Below are 18525 nucleotides of genomic sequence, written 5' to 3' on the forward strand. Positions count from 1 at the left end.
GGACGCCGGCCCAAGCGGCCAGCCAACCAATCAGCGCGCCCGTTGCCCGTTTCCCGTTTCATCCTCCGCACAACATCCCTCTGAGGTAGGCTAGGCTGAAGGATAGTGAGGGGGCCCGAGGTCACCCGGTGTGGGGGACAGGCTGGTAGAGGAAGGTCTTCAGTTGCATTCAAGCAGGTGAGGAAGAATCTGGGTTGGTTTAAAAATAGTAAAAAAATAAATAGTAATTTGGGGAAACCCCCTGATATTTTATTTTTTATTTGTTCATTAAAGAAACATATACACTGCCAACAACAACAACAACAACCCTCGAGGCAATTCACGGAAAAGGTAAAAAGATTTAACAATAATTCAAAACACCCAGAAAAATAAAATCAGCAACAAACCCAAAACAGATTAAAACACACAGCAACAGTCTAAATTTCTGGGTAGGCGTCTCTATAAAAAATAATGTTATTAGCAGGTGGTTCTGGGAGGTTTGCTGGTTCCTAAACTTTAATTCCAGGTCTAAACTATTGGAGGAGAAAATTCTAGTCCTTTATCAATCTGGCTGTACTGTACAGTATATGATATATAATGCACCTTTAACAAAAATGAGCTTGGGCGCCCCCCGGAGGGCAAAAAGAAAGCGTCTGAAAATCGTGGGGAACGGAGTAAGAAACCTTTAAGGCAAACATCAGCGACTCTACGAGGCGGAGATCGGGATCTCTTGCAAGCTCTTGCAGTTCCAGCCATACGCATCCGGCTTCCCACTGGCATCCCCCCAACTCCTCGTCTCCTCCCCACACATTAATGGTAGCATTCCACAATGCCATGTGCAAGCAGCCCCCGCCCCTTCAATCCCGCTGCCCTCCATGACCGTTTGCTGCATTCCTTCCAACTGCAAAAGTTTGCAAGCTTCTCTTGAACGCTCTTTCAGGGACTGATCCAGGGGCGGCTGCCGCTGCTGTTTTGCAAGCACCCGTCCCTTTTTTGCAGCTCTGCAAATTTCTAACGAAACCAGCAGGGGAGAACAGCGGCGCAACTGCAAGCAGTTCTCCAAGGTCAACATTCGCGCTGTTTGAAATATATTTTTACGATGACATGGCTTTGCTTGCTCCCGACCACAGAAAGAAAAGCAAGAGATCCAGGGGCTTGGAGAGGGGGGGGCAGGACCCTGTAGCTTTCCTTTAGAGGCACAATGCGCTCCAGAGAGAAGCCCCCCCAGATTCCGCTAGGCGCTCCGATGGATTCCCACCGCTTGCAGCGCGCAAAGCCGGACGAGGCGAGCAAAGGGGTGTGCGGGAAGCCGCCGCCGCCGGGAATCCTTCCTTTTCCTGTCTGCAAAGGCAGGGTGGATCCATTGCTTGCAGCAGCAGCAGCAGCCGCCTCCGCCTCCCCGCTTGGCCTATTGGCTCGCTGGCGCAGCTGCTTCCACCTCTCCCTGGAAGGAGCCACTCGGTGGGTTGGGGGCCGTGACGCCTCGAGGCGGGATTGGCCATGCCAAGTGTCCGAAAGAGATCCTTGCAAGTCCCGGCCAAAGCTCCGCCCACGACGTTACTACTGACTAACAACTGTTCATGTGAACACTCGCTGGTGCAAAAGGTTCCATCTTGGCTTTCTTCTGGTGCCTTCCTGTTCCATGCAAGCTGTGGGCTCTTTTCCTCCAGCTGTGGCTTGCTGGCTCTCCTGAGGGAAGTTTGGCACTTCTCAGGTAGTGGGGGCACCTGGAGCTGCCTGGAGTCCAGTGCTGATAATCCTGGGCTGGCTAGGCCAAAGCAGGCATGCCACACACCCCACGCCAGCGCTTGCAACCCCGTGCCCCGGTTTGGTCAGAGATGGAGACGCGGAGCTTCCTCGCTCTCTGGGGTGAGCTGCTGATTCTCAGGTGGATCGAAAACCGCCCCCCCAACAGCGACATCTACGAGGACCTCTCGGCCCAGATGATCGCCAGGGGTCACGAGCGCAACGCCTCGCAGTGTCGGAACAGGGCCCGGGACCTGAAGCGCAGCTACCGGAGAGCCAAGGACGCGCAGGTGTGCGCTGGCGCCGAGCCGGTTTCCTGCCGCTACTTCCGAGAGCTGGACCGGATGTTTGGCGGAGAAATGGACGGCGTGGCGAACCGGAGCCTGCCCAGCATGGACGGGTCTGCCCGGGTGGTGGTGAAAACGGAAGAGGCGGAAGACATGGAGGCGCAGGTCTCCGAAGAGGAGGGCAACCAGATGACGCCGCCAAACACGCTCTCGAGCATGGACGCCGACACGGACACCGAAACGGAACCGAACCTCGGGGTCTCGCGAGAGCTGGTGGCCGGCGACCCGGATGTGATTGAAACCAAAATAGGGGAGGAGTGCCCCAGTGACAAATCTCTGCCTTTATACAGGCAACCGGTGGCTGGTCCCAGCGAAGATGGGCACCATTCTGTGGCTGGTGAGCAAATGTTGTGTTGCCGCGGTGGCCTTTCTGTGGGTGCTCTCGGCTGTTTGGCCGGCGAAGTGTCAACCGGCTGTGGGAACCGACAAGAACAATTCTGGGCTCTTGTGGGGGAGGGTGGCATGACCTGAATTCCCCCTGTTTAGAGATCCGAATTAGATGTGCCTTGCCAGAGAGGAACTGACGTGAAATTTAGTCTCAGCAGTGGAGCCTGCGTAAGGTTGGATGCTATGCAAACCGTCCCGGTTAGCCGGGAGTGCCATATGGTGCTGTGTGTCTAGGTCTGGCCAATTTTGGTCAGAATGTGAGAGGGAGGGGGCCTGGGAGGCTCTGAAGGAGCCTGGGAGGAGGTTGCTTAGATTTTCAACCCTGCAGCCAATCGGCATTCATTCCGGGCAAGGGCAGCTCCACCCTGGCAAATTGATTGGATGGTGGGATAAGCTGGCAGGCAGGCAGGAAAAAGGAAGCAAGGGGCATAGGAAGGACAGAAAATGGAGGCGGGAGGGAAAGTGTGGGGTGGGTTTGGCTGGCTGAGAGGGTGGGGAAAGGCTCTCAGAAAGGGAGAAGCTCAGTGGGCTTGATTCCACAGGTGATATGATATCAGCTATGCTACCAATGACATTGATTATTGGCAGCAGATGTATTATGACGCTTGGTTGCATTATAAACCCTTCCAAACAAAATTGCCACAGTGGCTTAGATACGATTTTATTAAGAGCATTTGCAACCTTCCCTTCACCTCAGTGGATCCGAGGACAGGGTACGAGATGCAGATTCCATAAGATCACATTCGAACGGTTGTAAATCGGAAGTGCAAACCATAGAGCAGGCTCCCTAGCGCAGCCCTGAATCTCTGAAAATGTCTGGGCAAACAGTGTTTCAGCACCAGATGTGCCACTACAAAGACGGCCTTTTCTCGTGTTGCCACATAATGCACACCCACCAGTGGCACATGGTAGCATATAACTAGGGTTATTCGTTTTATTATTATTTTCCTATTTTTATATCCCACCTGTCCTGGAACTCAAGGCAAGCGCATATGTGGTTCATACTGCTCTGTGGGACATAGTCAGTGTGGGCCCCAGCACCCAGGAACAAGGGAATGGAATGGGGCCTCCTCCTGCTAATGATCAGCACAAGAGACTTGCTCTTTATTGAATGTTTATTCCATTTTTCCTCCAAGGAGATCAGTACATGGCTCTCTCCTACACATCCTTAGAACAGACATGTGATGGATGCAGCGTAGGGTGAGAGGCAGTGACGTGCCCAAGGCCACCCAGCGAGCTTTGTGACTGAGGGGAACTTGAACCTGGGTCTCTTTGGCTCTAGTGAGGCCCTCGATAACACAGGGGTGGGGGATGTGTTTTGGCCCAGCGGGCCAGGTTTTCTCCCCAACCTGCAGGTCAAACCACCTGCCAGTCATCTTATAACCCCTGCACCCACCCCCAGTGCTACGTGCTCTACCTTTGCAAAGCTTCAGGCTTCTGTAAATCCCTGCTCCCCTGACTAACCCAAAGGGAAAGAGGGAATCCGGAGTCTTGGCCACCTGCTATTCTCTGTCCTTTGCAGCTGTGCCAGCCGGGGCTGAGCGATTGGTAAAAAAAACAACCTTTGCAGTTGACAGAGCTCACCGGAGATTACAATTTGCTTCCCCTCTCCCTTCAGGCAGAGGCAGGCGCGACAACTCCCTGGGGCGCCCCCTGACGACGGCAGAGAGGATGGCGTCAATGCGGGAGAGGAAGAGGCGGTCCCACGAAGAAATGATGCACGAGATCATGACCGACTACCGGCGGACCTGGGAGACGATGGAGGCGCTTCACGAGAGGGGCGAGATCAGCGCCGGGGAGTTCCGTGAGGCGATGCTGAGGGAGATGCTTCTGGACAGGGAGGCCAGGACACGTGAGGCCCAGCTAGACCGCGAGGCCAGGGCAAGGGAGGCCCAGCTGGATAGAGAGGCGAGGGCCAGGGACAGCCATCTGGAGAGGGAGATTAGGATTAAGGAGCTCAACATGATTGAGGCGGAGCTTCGGCGCACAAGGGATATCCTCCACCCCATGGTTGACGCTGTGGTGTCCGTCGCGGAGGTCCTGCGTTCAACAAGCAGTATACAACGGCAGCCTCGCCAGGCACAGCAGAGTGGAGGGGGTACCTTCTTGGAATTGGAGGGTAGCAAATAATTATCCCCCCCCCTTTTGTGAGGGGTGGGCATTAGTATATATAGTTACCGTGCTGGGCAGAAAGGAGGGGGTAGTAAGAAGGGGGGAAACTGTTGGAACCCTGGAAGCCAAGACCCACTTTTGGGGCAAGTACTCTCCAGTGGGAGGGCCTCAGCAGAGATTTAACATGTCAAAACACGCAGCAAAGAAAAGCCCTTTCAAATGAATTCCAAAATGTCCTTTCTTAATAGTCCTCTCCAAAGTATCTCACTTCCCTAGCACAAAGATCAATCACACCTTTAGTAAGTTATAAACTGGTTTACTTACAAAATTCTTCAAAGGTCAGATTCATGTGCTTTTCCATACAACAATAAAAGCTGCAAAGGCAGTAAAATGTTGCTTGGTTACAAAATGGCAAAAAGTTCCTAAGTAATTGCTATATTAAAAAACACTAGTTTCAGACTCGGTTCTTGTCTGAAACAAAAGAGGCTGGTTAAAACCATACACAGCTGAGCTGGAGCACCCAGCTCAGGCCTCCTCACACACGGGTGAGGAAGGTCTAAACACTAAAACAAGTTGTTTTATTCTAATAATTTATTATTTATACCCCGCCCGTCTGTCTGGGTTTCCCCAGCCACTCTGGACTGCTCCCAACAGAATATTAAAAACACGGTAAAAAATTAAAAACTTCCCTAAACAGGGCTGCCTTTAGGTGTCTTCTAAAAGACAAATAGTGAGTGTATTTCCTTGACATCTGTTGGGAGGGTGTTCCACAGGGCAGGCGCCACCACCAAGAAGGCCCTCTGCCTGGTTCCTTGTAACCTCGCTTCTTGCAATGAGGGAACTGCCAGAAGGCGCTTGGAGCTGGACCTCAGTGTCTGGCCTGAACAATGTGGGTGGAGATGCTCCTTTAAAGGTCACCATCAACACTTTGAATTGTTCTCTGAAATGTACTGTGGGATGTTTCCTCTAGCTTGGTAGCAACAAGCTCAGACAGATTTTGCCTCCCTTCCACTACTCGCATCTGTCCACAAGTCAGAGAAATCATGTAATTCGGTGTGGGTTTTGTTTTTGTTTTTCTAAAAGCCTAGAAAAAGTGTTAACTTGTTGCTCTGAATCTTCACTTTTCCTACAGCCGAGTTAAAGGCCTGGGGCCTTGTGCTGTCTATGGGGATCTCTCTTGGTTCTGTACCAAGAGCAAATCGCTGGAATGCAAAATACATTCAGGTATCCCCAAGCTGGACCTTTATGTGTCTGTGTTATTTGTCGCTCGTTCCTTTACCAAGTAATGGGGATGGACCAAGAGAGAAGAAGTCTTGCCTTCCAGCCTTGATTGTATGCTTCCCAGAGGCAAAAGACACTGTTGCAGTATTCTTTTTATAGGGACAGGATCTATCTCTCTCCCCCCATCCACCCCACATGTCAACTGTGGCTTTCCTCAGACTAATGATGTTTGAATGTGTGGGTTGGTGTGATACTGTACAGCTGTGAGAAATGGAGTGCTCTGAAAGCAGAGTTGTGCCATTGCACCAGAGCAGGGGTAGCTTTCCTGTGGCTGCCCAGATGCTGTAGGACTCCCAAATCCCATCAGCCCCAGCGAGCATAACCAGTGGTCAGAGACAATGAGGTGTAGTTCGGCAACATCTGGAGAGCTACAGGGGATGTCCTTAAACGCGCATTTACAGTGGTACCTTGGTTCCCAAACTTAATCTGTTCCGGAAGTCCGTTCCAAAACCAAAGCGTTCCAAAACCAAGGCGCGCTTTCCCATAGAGAGTAATGCAAAATGGATTAATCTGTTCCAGACTTTTAAAAACAACCCATAAAACAGCAAATTAACATGAATTTTACTATCTAACGAAACCATTGATCCATAAAATGAAAGCAATAAACAATGTACAGTGGTACCTCGGGTTAAGTACTTAATTCGTTCCGGAGGTCCATTCTTAACCTGAAACTGTTCTTAACCTGAGGTACCTCTTTAGCTAATGGGGCCTCCCGCTGCCGCTGCACAATTTCTGTTCTCATCCTGAAGCAAAGTTCTTAACCCGAGGTACTATTTCTGGGTTAGCAGAGTCTGAAACCTGAAGCATATGTAACTTGAAGCGTATGTAACCCGAGGTACCACTGTACTGCAGTCACACAATCAATCAGTAGCAGAACAGGGTTCCACACAGTCAGGAAAAAAAGCTGTGAAAACAAAAACGCAAAATAAATAGAAAAGACAGACAGACCTCAGCGTAACACTCGAAACAGAAGTGTGGCACTCAAAACGGAGCATGTTCGGCTTCCGAAAAAAGTTTGCAAACTGGAACACTTACTTCCTGGTTTGCAGTGTTTGGGTTCCAAGTTGTTTGAGTACCAAGGCATTTGAGAACCAAGGTACCACTGCATTCCCTTTGCACTCCTGCAATAATACTCCCAATTATTGCACTGGGAGCGGGGCACATATTATTAACTTGAAATTGAAGCCCATGAAGGATTTGGAAGTAACGGGTGGATGGTGCCCTAAGATTTCTATCCATCCCTTAATGCTATGGAGATGGACTTGGCAGTGCACGGTATTCATGCCTTGAGAAATCTCCAGATGCCACAGGAGGGATGATGAGCGGCACTCCTTATGGGTGACCTTGCGAGGCTAGTCAGCACCGTGCATAGATTTTTGCTCCTCTCTGCAACTAGCTGAAACAGAATCAGTGGTGCATAATAATCAATTATATGTTCTTGCTGGGATAGCTCAGTCTGTAGAGCATGAGACTCAAGCTCCATGTTGGGCAAAAGAGCCTTGTGGTCCCTTTCCAACTCTAGAATACTAGGATTCTGGGTATGTTTGCTTGATTTATAAAGGCAAAGGAATGCCACTTTTCTTGGCCCAGGATTGTTGATTCTTACTTTTTTTATTTTAGGCAAAGCTGTGTGCATTCGGTCTCCCAAGCGGGGTGGATAAAAGCATGGGGTGCAGAGGGAGGAAGTGTTTAAAAGCAAGTGGCAGGCAGTCCACTTTCACGGTCTGTTTCAGGGCGTTATTTCCAAGGGTGTAGGACATGTTTCACATCTGTGGGATCAGTCGCACATGCAGCATTTGGTACAAGAAGTCGGCAGTGCAAGAATTTCAGCTTTAAAATCATCCTTAAAAAACAACAACCCAGGTGTCTGGCTCTAATGGTGGTTGCCTAGTTTATGAGTGCTTGCTGGAATTCTCCTTCATTAAAGGGGCATGGTTTTAATGCTTTGGAGGGTGCCTTGGCCTTGATGATTTCCCCCTGCTCCTCCTCTGTGGTTTTCCAGTTCCACTTAACTCTTCCCCTCCATTTATATATGCCTTCTGATTCATCCCCAATTCATTTCCTACCCATTTTAAATAAATAAATAATCAATCAAATCTACTTAAACTGTATGAACTGGAAAAAGGATGGTAGAATGTGAATTTCTTATGGTGTGCACATTTGGATTATGTGCACGCAGAATACCACAAATTTGCTCTAGAAAGGCAAACTCCAATGATTGGCCCTCTGCTGCAACATGTGCCAAGCAGTAATCTGTTGAAGAGCTACATGATTTGAATGGCATTCTTGTACAGTAATTTCAATGGGCTTAGCCCCGGGGTCGGCAAGGTTTACCGGCCACGGGCCGGATCACTCCCACGGAGATTGTCCATGGGCCAGACTGGCACAGCACAATACCAGAAATCGCGTCTGCGCATGTCCACAGCACCGGAAATCGCTTCTGTGCATGCCTAGATGCCGGAAATCGTACCTGCGCAGAAGCAATTTTTGGCATCTGGACATGCGCAGATGTGATTTCTGGTATCTGCGCATGCGCAGATGCCATTTCCAGCACCACTCGGCGAGTCGCTACACTACGCTGGTTTAGCACAGCGCGCAGGGGACTCACTGCTGAGGAAGTAGCTCAGTTTGGGAGCGGTAAAGCAGTCTTCGTGGGCCGCATCCGGCCCATGGGCCACACGTTGCTGACCCCTGGCTTAGCCCACTGGTAAGAAGAAACAGGATTTGAAAATTACTGTATAGGGTCTTGGTTTTTTTAAAAAAAATATCCAGACAATTACTCCTAAATATGTGTGCATTAAGTTCATAGATGAAATTGACTTCCTTACCCCCATTCCCACAACATACCCATTGTGAATTTAAATCACAATGCATTCAATTGACTATCTGCATGGAGTCTCTGTATTTACAACACATGGGCTTGTCCGAGGGTTGAAGCCAGGACGTTTCTCACCCAAAGTGAGAACTGTGGCTTTAGTCCAGGAGTGGGGATCTTTTTTTTCCTGCCAAGGTCTGCAGGGGACCACATGCGGGTGGCAGGTGGGGCCACAGTCAAATGTGAGTGGGACGCCCCCATCTCTCTCTTTTCTCCATTTTGGCATTGGGCTGGATCACAAGAGCTGAACAGTTCTGGCATAAAATCAGCGGTCACCCCCAAAAAACACATTCTCTCCATCCTGCTCAAAAACAGGAATATTTTAAACATTTGTTCTCCAGCTGCATCTCATGCACACTGATAAGCTGCCTAAGGGGCAGAGACAGGATTCTGGTCTTTGCACGGCAAGTTTCTCATTGTGGTTTCCATCTGAGTACACCTGAAAGCCATTACAGGCTGGAACAAGGCAGAGAAAAGCACATTCCTTCTCATTCCAAAGCACAGGGGCAGGTGTACCTACCTGTAATGCCCCCATCACGCTGCTGCAATGACAAGGTTATGTTCTGCAATGTTGCTGTTGGTCTGCTCCTCCCTAAGCGCTTACGTAAGGTAAAGGTAAAGGGACCCCTGACCATTAGGTCCAGTTGTGGCCGACTCTGGGGTTTCGGCGCTCATCTCGCTTTATTGGCCGAGGGAGCCGGCGTACAGCTTCCGGGTCATGTGGCCAGCATGACAAAGCCGCTTCTGGCGAACAAGAGCAGCGCACGGAAACGCCATTTTACCTTCCCGCCGGAGTGGTACCTATTTATCTACTTGCACTTTGACGTGCTTTCGAACTGCTAGGTGGGCAGGAGCTGGGATCGAGCAACGGGAGCTCACCCCATTGCAAGGATTCGAACCGCCGACCTTCTGATCAGCAAGCCCTAGGCTCTGTGGTTTAACCCACAGCGCCACCCACGTCCCCGTAGTGTGCTTCAAAAAGGCAACAGTTAAGAGTGGCAAGGATCCTGCTTCCTCCCCTGTAGCCAACCATGCGCACTTAGTCCCAATGGTTGTCTGTGTCTGCTGTGTTTCAGATTTTATTTACAAATCTGAGCTCCGACAGGAGAGGGTTTTTATTTCCCCGCATCGTCTCTTGCAGGCTTACGTAGTTTGCTTACCAATTACTGCAAATTTCCCCAATCTGGTGCCTTCTAGTTGTTTTGGACTGTAACCCCTGCGCCCCAAGCTTGGGGTAAGGACAAACAAAGCCAACTGAACTGACCATCTCTGCTGTCTTGACTCCTGAGCGGAGTTGGGCAGGAATCTCTCTCACATTAAAGAGAGGGAGAGAATCTGAAAATCTCTGCTTTAGGATCCTGCTTTAGCTGAACTTTCTACACCCCAAGTTTCTAGTTGGGTTCACAACTGGATCGCTACAAAGTTCAAGGTGTTGTTATAACATACAGAAGGGGAGGGAGAGCTGCTGGGGACTGTATAATAATAATAATAATAATAATAATAATAATAATAATTTATTTATGCCCTGCCCATCTGGCTGGGTTTCCCCAGCCACTCTGGGTGGCTCCCAACAGAGTATTAAAAACAAGTTAAAACATCAGACATTAAAAACTTCCCTAAACAGGGCTGGCTTCAGATGTCTTCTAAAAGGCAAGATAGTTGTTTATTTCCTTGCCATCTAATGGGAGGGCATTCCACAGGGCAGGCACCACTACTGAGAAGGCCCTCTGCCTGTATATCTTTGCCTGGTTCAAGGGACACTTCAGTATCACAGAATCTTTGTGACCTTCCAAGAAATGTGTGCCATTTCCAAGTCAACAGCAGGCAGTCTTAACTGCACCTCTTTTTATTTGCAGCTGGGATTGGGTGGAGGCAGGGCAGGGTTCTTCATATCTGTTACAAGAATCGCAGTCTCCTTTCCAACCCTGTGTACATTCCCAAAGCTTAATTTGTAACATACCAAAACAATGCAAAACAAAACAAGGAGTTTGATATACAGTGGTACCTCGGGTTAAGTACATAATTCATTCCGGAGGGCCGTACTTAACCTGAAACTGTTCTTAACCTGAAGCACCACTTTAGCTAATGGGGTCTCCTGCTGCTGCCACGCCACTGGAGCATGATTTCTGTTCTTATCCTGAAGCAAAATTCTTAACCTGAAGCACTATTTCTGGGTTAGCGGAGTCTGTAACCTGAAGCGTATGTAACCCGAGGTACCACTGTAGAGGCAAATTCTCTACAAAAATTCTCAGTAACAAACATGTGCAGAAAGAACAAGGTGTGCAAATTAAGTGCACTTCGGAAAAAGACTGTACATTTTTTTGGTTGCAGAATTCATTCTGATTGCAGAATGTTGACATTGCAGAATTCCTTTGCTGCTTTGCTTGTATGCAGGAAAGTCTCTGCACGCCGCATTCTTGGGAATCCCATCACCAAAGCTGGAGAGCTCTCGACTTCAGGAAATCTAGTACTTCAGGGCAACTCCTCGTATGTGTCCTGCCTCGTGCCTCAGGCGGCTGGATTTGTAGCTGAAGCTCTTCCCGCATTTGCTACACAGATAGGGTCTCTCTCCCGTGTGGATCCTCTGGTGTCTCACGAGGTCTCCACTCCGGAAAAAACCTTTCTCACAGTTCATGCAGTCGTACGGCCGTGGTGCTCCACAGCGCCTGAGAAAGACCGGGTTTCCTCTTAAGCCTTCTACGGCTTCGAGCGCTGCCTCTTTGAGGTGCTTCCTCTGGTGCCGAGCCAGGTGGGAGCTGACGTTGAATCTTTTCCTGCACGCGGAGCACTCGTACGGCTTCTCTCCCGTGTGAATCCGGTGGTGGCGAATCAGAGCCGACTTGAAGTTGAAGCTTTTCCCGCACTCGGGGCAGCCGTAGGGCTTCTCTCCCGTGTGGCTCCTCCGGTGGTGAATGAAGTGCGAGATCTGAGTGAACCTTTTCCCGCAGTCCAAACACGTGTAGGGCTTCTCCCCCGTGTGGATCCTCTGGTGCTGAGTGAGGTGGCTGCTCTCCATGAAGCTTTTCCCACACTCTCGACATTGGTAGGGCTTCTCGCCCGTGTGGAATTTCTGGTGCCTTTTGAAGGCGTTTTGATTGGAGAGCCCTTTCCCGCAATCCGGGCACTTCCAAAGGCTCTGGCTCTCGTCTGCCTTGGGTCTCAGATGCTTCCGGCTGTTCTGCCTGCAGACGGCGTGTGCGCTCCTACTTCCACCTTGGTCCTGATGGACTCTGGGTCCTTTCCAAGTCTTAAAACCTTGACAGCACTCAGTGAATCTCTCCACATTTATTCGCCTCACCGATCTACGAGGCAAGCAGCTCTTCAAAGTCTCTCCCGGCTCAGGATTCTGCAGTGTCGTCACCCTGGAAACTTCCCGGTGAGAATTCTGCTTCATGTTGTTACTCAGCCTGAAGACTGCAGGGAAAAATTAAAAGCTTTAGAGAAGATACTGCCCTAACCCAGGGCTGGGGAACCTGTAGCCCTCCAGAAAAAAAGCCACTAGCTTTTTTAAAAGGTAAATTCACAGAGGGTGGCCTGCCAATGACCCATTAGTCATGACAGCTAAAGCAGCGGTTCTCAAAACTTTCTTGAGAATAACTGCTTTTGGAAATGAACATTTGCTCGCACCACACTGAATTTTTTTTTTTTTATTGATAAGAGATGCAGTGGCAAACAAAAAGAAAAAGCTCCTAGCAGTGCTTTATTTATAGCATAGAACACAACTCAACAATATGATCATGGGGTGTCCAGAAAGTATAAAACAATGCAGCTACATAAAAACACAAATCATTGCCAAAATAGGATTATAAACGAGCCTATAAGGTACAGGTGTACCTTAAGTATGTATACAAACTCAATGAGAAGCGTGAGCTTGCAGTATCACTTGATGCTCTTGGCTCTCATTTTGAAAAGAGATGCATATTCTACAAACAACAACAAAATATTTTGGGACTAGACTAGACTGAAATGTGTAAATGTTTATTTGATTGTCCTTGACTCTTCCCACCACATTTGCCATCCTCTCCTGCCTTTGAGAACTACTGGCCTAAAGGATTACCCTACTGCATAAAACTACTTAGTTTCTATGATTACGTATGTGGCCCGTCCTCCCATGTTACCCTCACAACAACAACCCTGCGAGGTCGGCGGGGGTGAGAGAACTCAATTGCCTCAAATCTGCCCAGTTAATTTCATCAGTGAATGGGGAGGGGGGATCTGAACCTGGGTTCCCCCAAGTCCTAGTCCATGTCCTAAGATGTTGCCAGTCAGAGCAAGAGAGGTGGAATGTCTGTTATCCATTACCGGCGAGGCCAGCATCACATACACAAGAGTGCGGCCTGATCACAACACTGGTAAGAACCAGTTAACAGGGAACCCTTGAAGGGCTGAGGAAGGCAAAAACCACCACCCCTTAAATCAACTCACCCAACCAAGGTCTCTTCCATTTGAGGGGCTCCAGGGATTCCTCCATCCACAGCTCCTCTTTGCGCTCTATTTTGCAGATGAGCTCCGGTTTGATGGACAGGTGCCCTGTTGTGGGAGCAGAAGACAGCAACTTTACTCATTACTTGTTTCTTACATTTATGTACCAGCCTTTTCCTCCAAGGAGCTGAAGGCGGCGTGCCAGGGTCCCCTCCTTCCCATTCCATCCTCACAGCGGCCCTGCAGTGGGGGCATTGGCTGAAAATTGTTCCTATCCCTTATACACCCAGCAGGTCACTGTGTTCTGCAGAAGAGTGTCTCTTCCAAGCCGCTACAGAAACACGTGCCACAAAAACCTCAGAGCAGGGCCTTTGCCGTGGCTGTCCCTGATCTATGGAACAGCATCCCCCTTGAGATGTTGACAAGGCACCTCCCAGCTGCACTTTCCTGAAACATCTGAAGACTCCCACCCTCTGCTTTTCCAGCTCTAGTGACACAAAGTCTCTACTTTAAGGAGGGGGTTGTATCATTTTGAAAACAATTTCTAGCTGGTTTCTATGACTTATTTGTAAGCTGCCTTGAGATGCACGTGGAAAGAGATGCATAAAATAAATAAACAAGAAGTAGTAATACCCGTTACACGTTTGTAAGAACTCAGACTAAGCCAAGCATGCAGGCTAGGCTGATTCAGTGGGGTGGCAACTATTCTGGGGGGCGTGCTGCTGGAGGGAAGAGAAGAGGCACTGCTGCTCACTCACACATCCAGCCAGGAAGCCGATAGCCAGAGATGCATGTTTTCGTTTCCCTTTCGTGGCTGGGTTAAGGGAGCATAAACAGCAAACCACAAACACACCAGCTGCATTTTCCTGGGATTCAAGAAGGGCTCGCAAGGTGCATGAATTGGGTTGCCCACAGATTGGAGTGCTTACGGCTCTTGGCTATGATGGCTATGTTCCTCCTCCACACTTGGAAGCAGCAATGCTTTTGAATATGGGTTGCAGGGAATTGAGAACCAGTGTGGTGCGCGAGTGGTTAGAGTGCCGGACTAGGACCTGGGAGACTGAGGTTTGGGTTCCCACTCGGCCAGGGGGCTCACTGCGTGACCTAGAGGCAGCGGCTGCCTCTCAGCCTAGCCTGCCTCACAGTGGTGTTGTGGGGATTAAAGGGGGTGGGGGGTGGAGAACCACAGGGCCACCTTGAGCTCCTTGGAGAAAAAGAAGGGAAATAAATGCAAATAAATAAAATTGCAAATGGGGAGAGTTGCTGCTGTTGCACTGCTTGCAGGTGTCCCATCGGGGCATCTGGTGACAACAGGGTGGTGGCCTCTTTGGCCTTAACTGGCGGCACAAACTTTTCTGATGCTCTTATTGCATCAGACTGGATTATTGTAACTTGCTCTACGTGGGGCTGCCCTTGAGACTGACCCAGAAACTCCAGCGGGTGCAGAATGCCGCAGCGAGACTCCTTATGGGGTCTTCGCTGCGAGACCACATTCATCCGGTACTATACCAGCTGCACTGGCTCCCGGTGGAGTACAGGATCAGGTTTAAGGTGCTGGTTTTAACCTTTAAAGCCCTATACGGCCTAGGACCCTCGTACCTATGGGACCGCCTCTCCTGGTATGCCCCACAGAGAAACCTACGGTCTGCAAATAAAAACATCCTGAAGGTCCCAGGCCTCAGAGAGGTTAGGCTGGCCTCAGCTAGAGCCAGGGCCTTCTCGGCCGCGGCTCCAATCTGGTGGAACGCTCTGTCACAAGAGACTAGGGCCCTGCGGGACCTGACATCTTTCCGCAGGGCCTGCAAGACAGAGTTGTTCCACCAGGCCTTTGGTCAGGGCGCAGCCTGACTCCCTCCTCTGGCAACCTGCACAGAATTTTGCTTAATGGTTGCCATCAACTTGATTTTAATTAATTTTTATAATGAAATATTTTTAGAATGTTGGATTATTTGATTGTTTGATTATTTGATTGTTGTTAGCCGCCCTGAGCCCGGCTTCGGCTGGGGAGGGCGGGACATAAATAAAATTTACTATTATTATTATTATTATTATTATTATTATTATGTGGGCACCAAGTTGAGGAAATGCTGGTTCAAACAAAATGTTTCAGACTGGTGCCTGTACTACAATTTGCAGATTGCAAAACCTTACATTTGCCTCCAAGGTCAGATCACCAAAGAGGTGCTCTCCCCTCTGCAAACCTTGGCACCAGCATTATTTCTCTGCTGCTTCCAGACTCTCTGGAACACCACAGGGGACACACACACACACACACCCAAGCAAGAGAGATCCTTACCCAGAGAGCTGACCGCTTCATAGTTGTCCACCATCACAGCCTGGTAGAGGTCCTTCTGCCATTTGGCTAGCTCCGCCCACTCGGCCAGGGAGAAATATACAGCCACATCCTCAAACATCACCTGCGGCAAAGAGAAAGCAACTCTCAAATGGAGTTCCGGATGGCTCTGCCAGAGGCTGTGATGGGGACAGTCCCTAAGGGCCTCATCCCTTCCAACTCTACAATTCTATGACTGTTGCACCAAGAACCTGCTTGAGAGTTTCCCAAAAGGCCACTGTGAGAACCAGATGCTGGCCAAGATGGGCCCTTGGCTTAAATGCAACCAGAACGTTAGAACACAACCCCCTTTTGAATTTAAATTCAACAGTGTAAATAAGTTGTGATGGATGTCATAATGGAATACTGAACGGTATAGTTTCTGTAAAACACGCAGGGATTTATGATATGGAAAATGAAGCATGGAAAGAGAAGAAGGGAAGTCATTGATATCTTAAGGATGTAAATATGAGTACTTTTAATTGTAAAATTTAACATATGTACACACAAAAAGGGAGAACACAGCTCCTCTTCCAACAATGCTCCGAAAGATCTAATCCATGCCCGACCGACCGCCCACTCCTGTGCTGCTTGGCAGCTGCTTGGCAGGCAGGCATTCAGCAGGTGCAGCAGCTTTCCTGCATGGAAATAGAGTGGAAGGCCAAGTTTCCATAAGCGTCGTGCAGCTGCGGAAAGCCGCAGAAGCCTTTTTTTTTAAGGGAAAGTGGGTCAACGCCCCCCTTCGAAAAAATAAGCTGGAGGAACGAGTGGGAAAGAGAGGGAAGAAAGGAGGAAGAAGAGGTGGTGGGAAAGCTTCGCCTGTTGGTTTTCTGCCTGCCGCCTGTTTGCATGGTTCATATATCCGTATCCGCACATGCTCTGCTGAACAACCACGAGGGAGGCGGACTTTCCTGAAGTCTTTGGGGGAGTTCGCTCACTTTCAAGCCGGCTGCAGTTGCTCCCACTCCTCCGGGAGTTAAGGACACCATCTCCATCCTTCTGGGTCCAGCGGGAGCCCCTTGCTCCTCTGAGCATGCGCAGGACGAACAAGAACCAAGGGAGCGTCATCCCAGGCTGGGGAGGCACCCGGGGAAACTCCGCATCCTGCCACCGCGCTTGACCCCGGAAGCTCAGTGCTGGCGAAGACGACGAAAGGAGAAAGCGGGGCAGCCACTTCCGCCGCTCCTTTTCCCCGGCTCCTGAGCTCCCTCTGGTGGCGCCACTAGGAAAGCTCCGAGACATTTTCCTTTCTAAGTAACAAGGCGGCTCAGGAATTCTAGGTGCCGAAATCCCAAAAGGAGCAGATAAGACTATTTATACATGCGACCACGGCTGCGCAGATCATAGCTGTCAACTTTCAGATTTGGAAATAAGGGATCAGCAGCCTCACCTGTCCCGGGGACAGTCTACGGGATATCTAAGAATCCGGGATAGCGGCGGGAAGCAGCGGGAAACGGCACTGGAATAAGGGAATTTCCCGCAAAAAAGGGAAGGTTGACAGCTATGGCGCAGATTTTATTGGCCCAGAGATGGAATGAAGTCCCTATCAGAGAAGAATGGCAGATCAAGTCAATGGATTATGCCGAAATGGCCAAAAGAATCAGAGATCAGGAAGACCAAAGTTTTAATAAGGAATGGGGAGAATTTATAACTTATCTTAAAAACCATTGTAAACAGTTAAAGCCGTTAGTAGGATTGGAATATCATTCGCAGTTTAATGGTGAATTTTGGACAGAATGGAGAGGTAAAAGGGTTTGGATTATCATAAAAGGTGCAGGAGGTAATGATGGACAATAGGACCCACAAAGGGGAGGAGGGAAGTCCGTGAGATTCCTTGGAATCTTGTTTTTATGTTGCAAGTTGGACATGTGACTGTAAAATTTCAATTGGAAAAACCAAATAAATTTCAAACAAACAAACGAACAAGAAGGCTCTGGCAGATAGGGTTACCATATTTTGAAGAGCTAAAAAGAGAACACATTTACCGGCTTCCACTTTTAGCTGTGGGATCACTATGACTCTCTTTTTAAATACCCCTACTATACAGAGACTGTAGAAACTGCAATATATCGCTAGTGGCAATGCTCTTAACTTTCAACGACAAAATAACAACGCTGTGTATGTAGACCAGACAGGCCTTTGTCCTGTATCAACAAGGCTCTTTTTATGATCTGCTCTGCTGGAAAAGTCTAACGTATGAGGCAACGGGAAGCAATCTCCAAAATTCTGCTTGTGCTGTTGGATCTTTGATGGTTCCTTCAAACATCCATGTGATGCTGCCTTCATGAAGTTTTGCCTGGAGGCAGAAGTGGCGGGGGGCAGGGGGAGTAAAAAAAAAATCCAAGGATGCAACCAATATCTATTGTGAAAATAAAATACAAAATAAGGCCCTTGGTCATTGCACACACTCCATTTATTGCAAGCAGACGGGTGATTACAGGCAGTGTCTATACTTCAGATACAGAAATGTAACCGTTCATAGCCCTATTCAGAAGTTGGACAAATGCGAGAAAGAGAGAGAGCAACCATCAGCCAGCCCTGGCCTCCGTTAATAAGTTGGTAAGTTGCTGGCATCTGGAGGGACAGTGCAAACGTGCAGGGAGGCAGCCTTCACAAACATACACACAGGCTTCCATGCAATCAGGAATCCTGCACAACTAGGATTCCTGATAGTGTAGTGTTAGGATATTTCCGTTCCACCTTAAAAGGGAGCAGGCTTTGTGAGTCACAGAGTCTGCGTATTTCCTGTTCACAGGATGTTTATGTTTTCTATTGCTTTCGTTTCTCTCTCTGTGCCTGAACACGCAAGCAGGCAGTCATGTTTTTTCTTTGTTCTGACCAACGATGAATAAACTTGTAAATATGCTCTCCTGCTGTGCATCTTTCGCTGTGTGAATTCTGCTGATAGAGCGTGCATCAGCCCAGGAATGTGGGAAGCTATTTTCTGGAGCTCATGTCGCTAATTGCTGAAACTGTATCTACGGGAGATCGGTGGACGTCCGGAGTCGACGTGGAGGCAGTGATGGCCTTTGTCTCCCTGGCAG

The 18525-nt window shown here is 49.1% G+C and overlaps 2 protein-coding genes across 3 annotated transcripts in view; one reads left to right on the plus strand and one right to left on the minus strand.

Annotated features, from left to right (window-relative positions):
- The first annotated feature begins 85 nt into the window (after nt 1–85).
- The window catches only part of LOC310757035 (uncharacterized protein), a 162800-nt gene continuing 144360 nt past the window's right edge, over nt 86–18525 (plus strand). The window contains exons 1-3 of one of the 2 annotated variants that reach the window (XM_083602131.1): nt 1396–2409; nt 4078–6470; nt 6705–7335. In XM_083602131.1, the coding sequence (XP_083458257.1) occupies nt 1764–2409; nt 4078–4589 (1158 nt within the window). In that variant the 5' untranslated portion in view covers nt 1396–1763 and the 3' untranslated portion in view covers nt 4590–6470; nt 6705–7335. Of the gene's footprint in view, nt 178–1395; nt 2410–4077; nt 6471–6704; nt 7336–18525 lie in introns of those variants that run through there. The other variant, XR_014545021.1, reaches the window with a different exon arrangement.
- LOC310757007 (zinc finger protein 783-like) lies at nt 10222–18153 on the minus strand. Its single transcript, XM_083602084.1, has 4 exons — nt 16420–18153; nt 15446–15566; nt 13153–13257; nt 10222–12141 (listed from the first exon to the last, which is right to left on the minus strand). Exons 1-4 carry the CDS (start codon nt 16474–16476, stop codon nt 11192–11194), a joined length of 1233 nt encoding a protein of 410 aa, XP_083458210.1. The 5' UTR covers nt 16477–18153; the 3' UTR covers nt 10222–11191.

This window comes from Podarcis filfolensis, assembly GCF_964270895.1.
Source record: "Podarcis filfolensis genome assembly, chromosome: 2".
NCBI lineage: Eukaryota > Metazoa > Chordata > Lepidosauria > Squamata > Lacertidae > Podarcis > Podarcis filfolensis.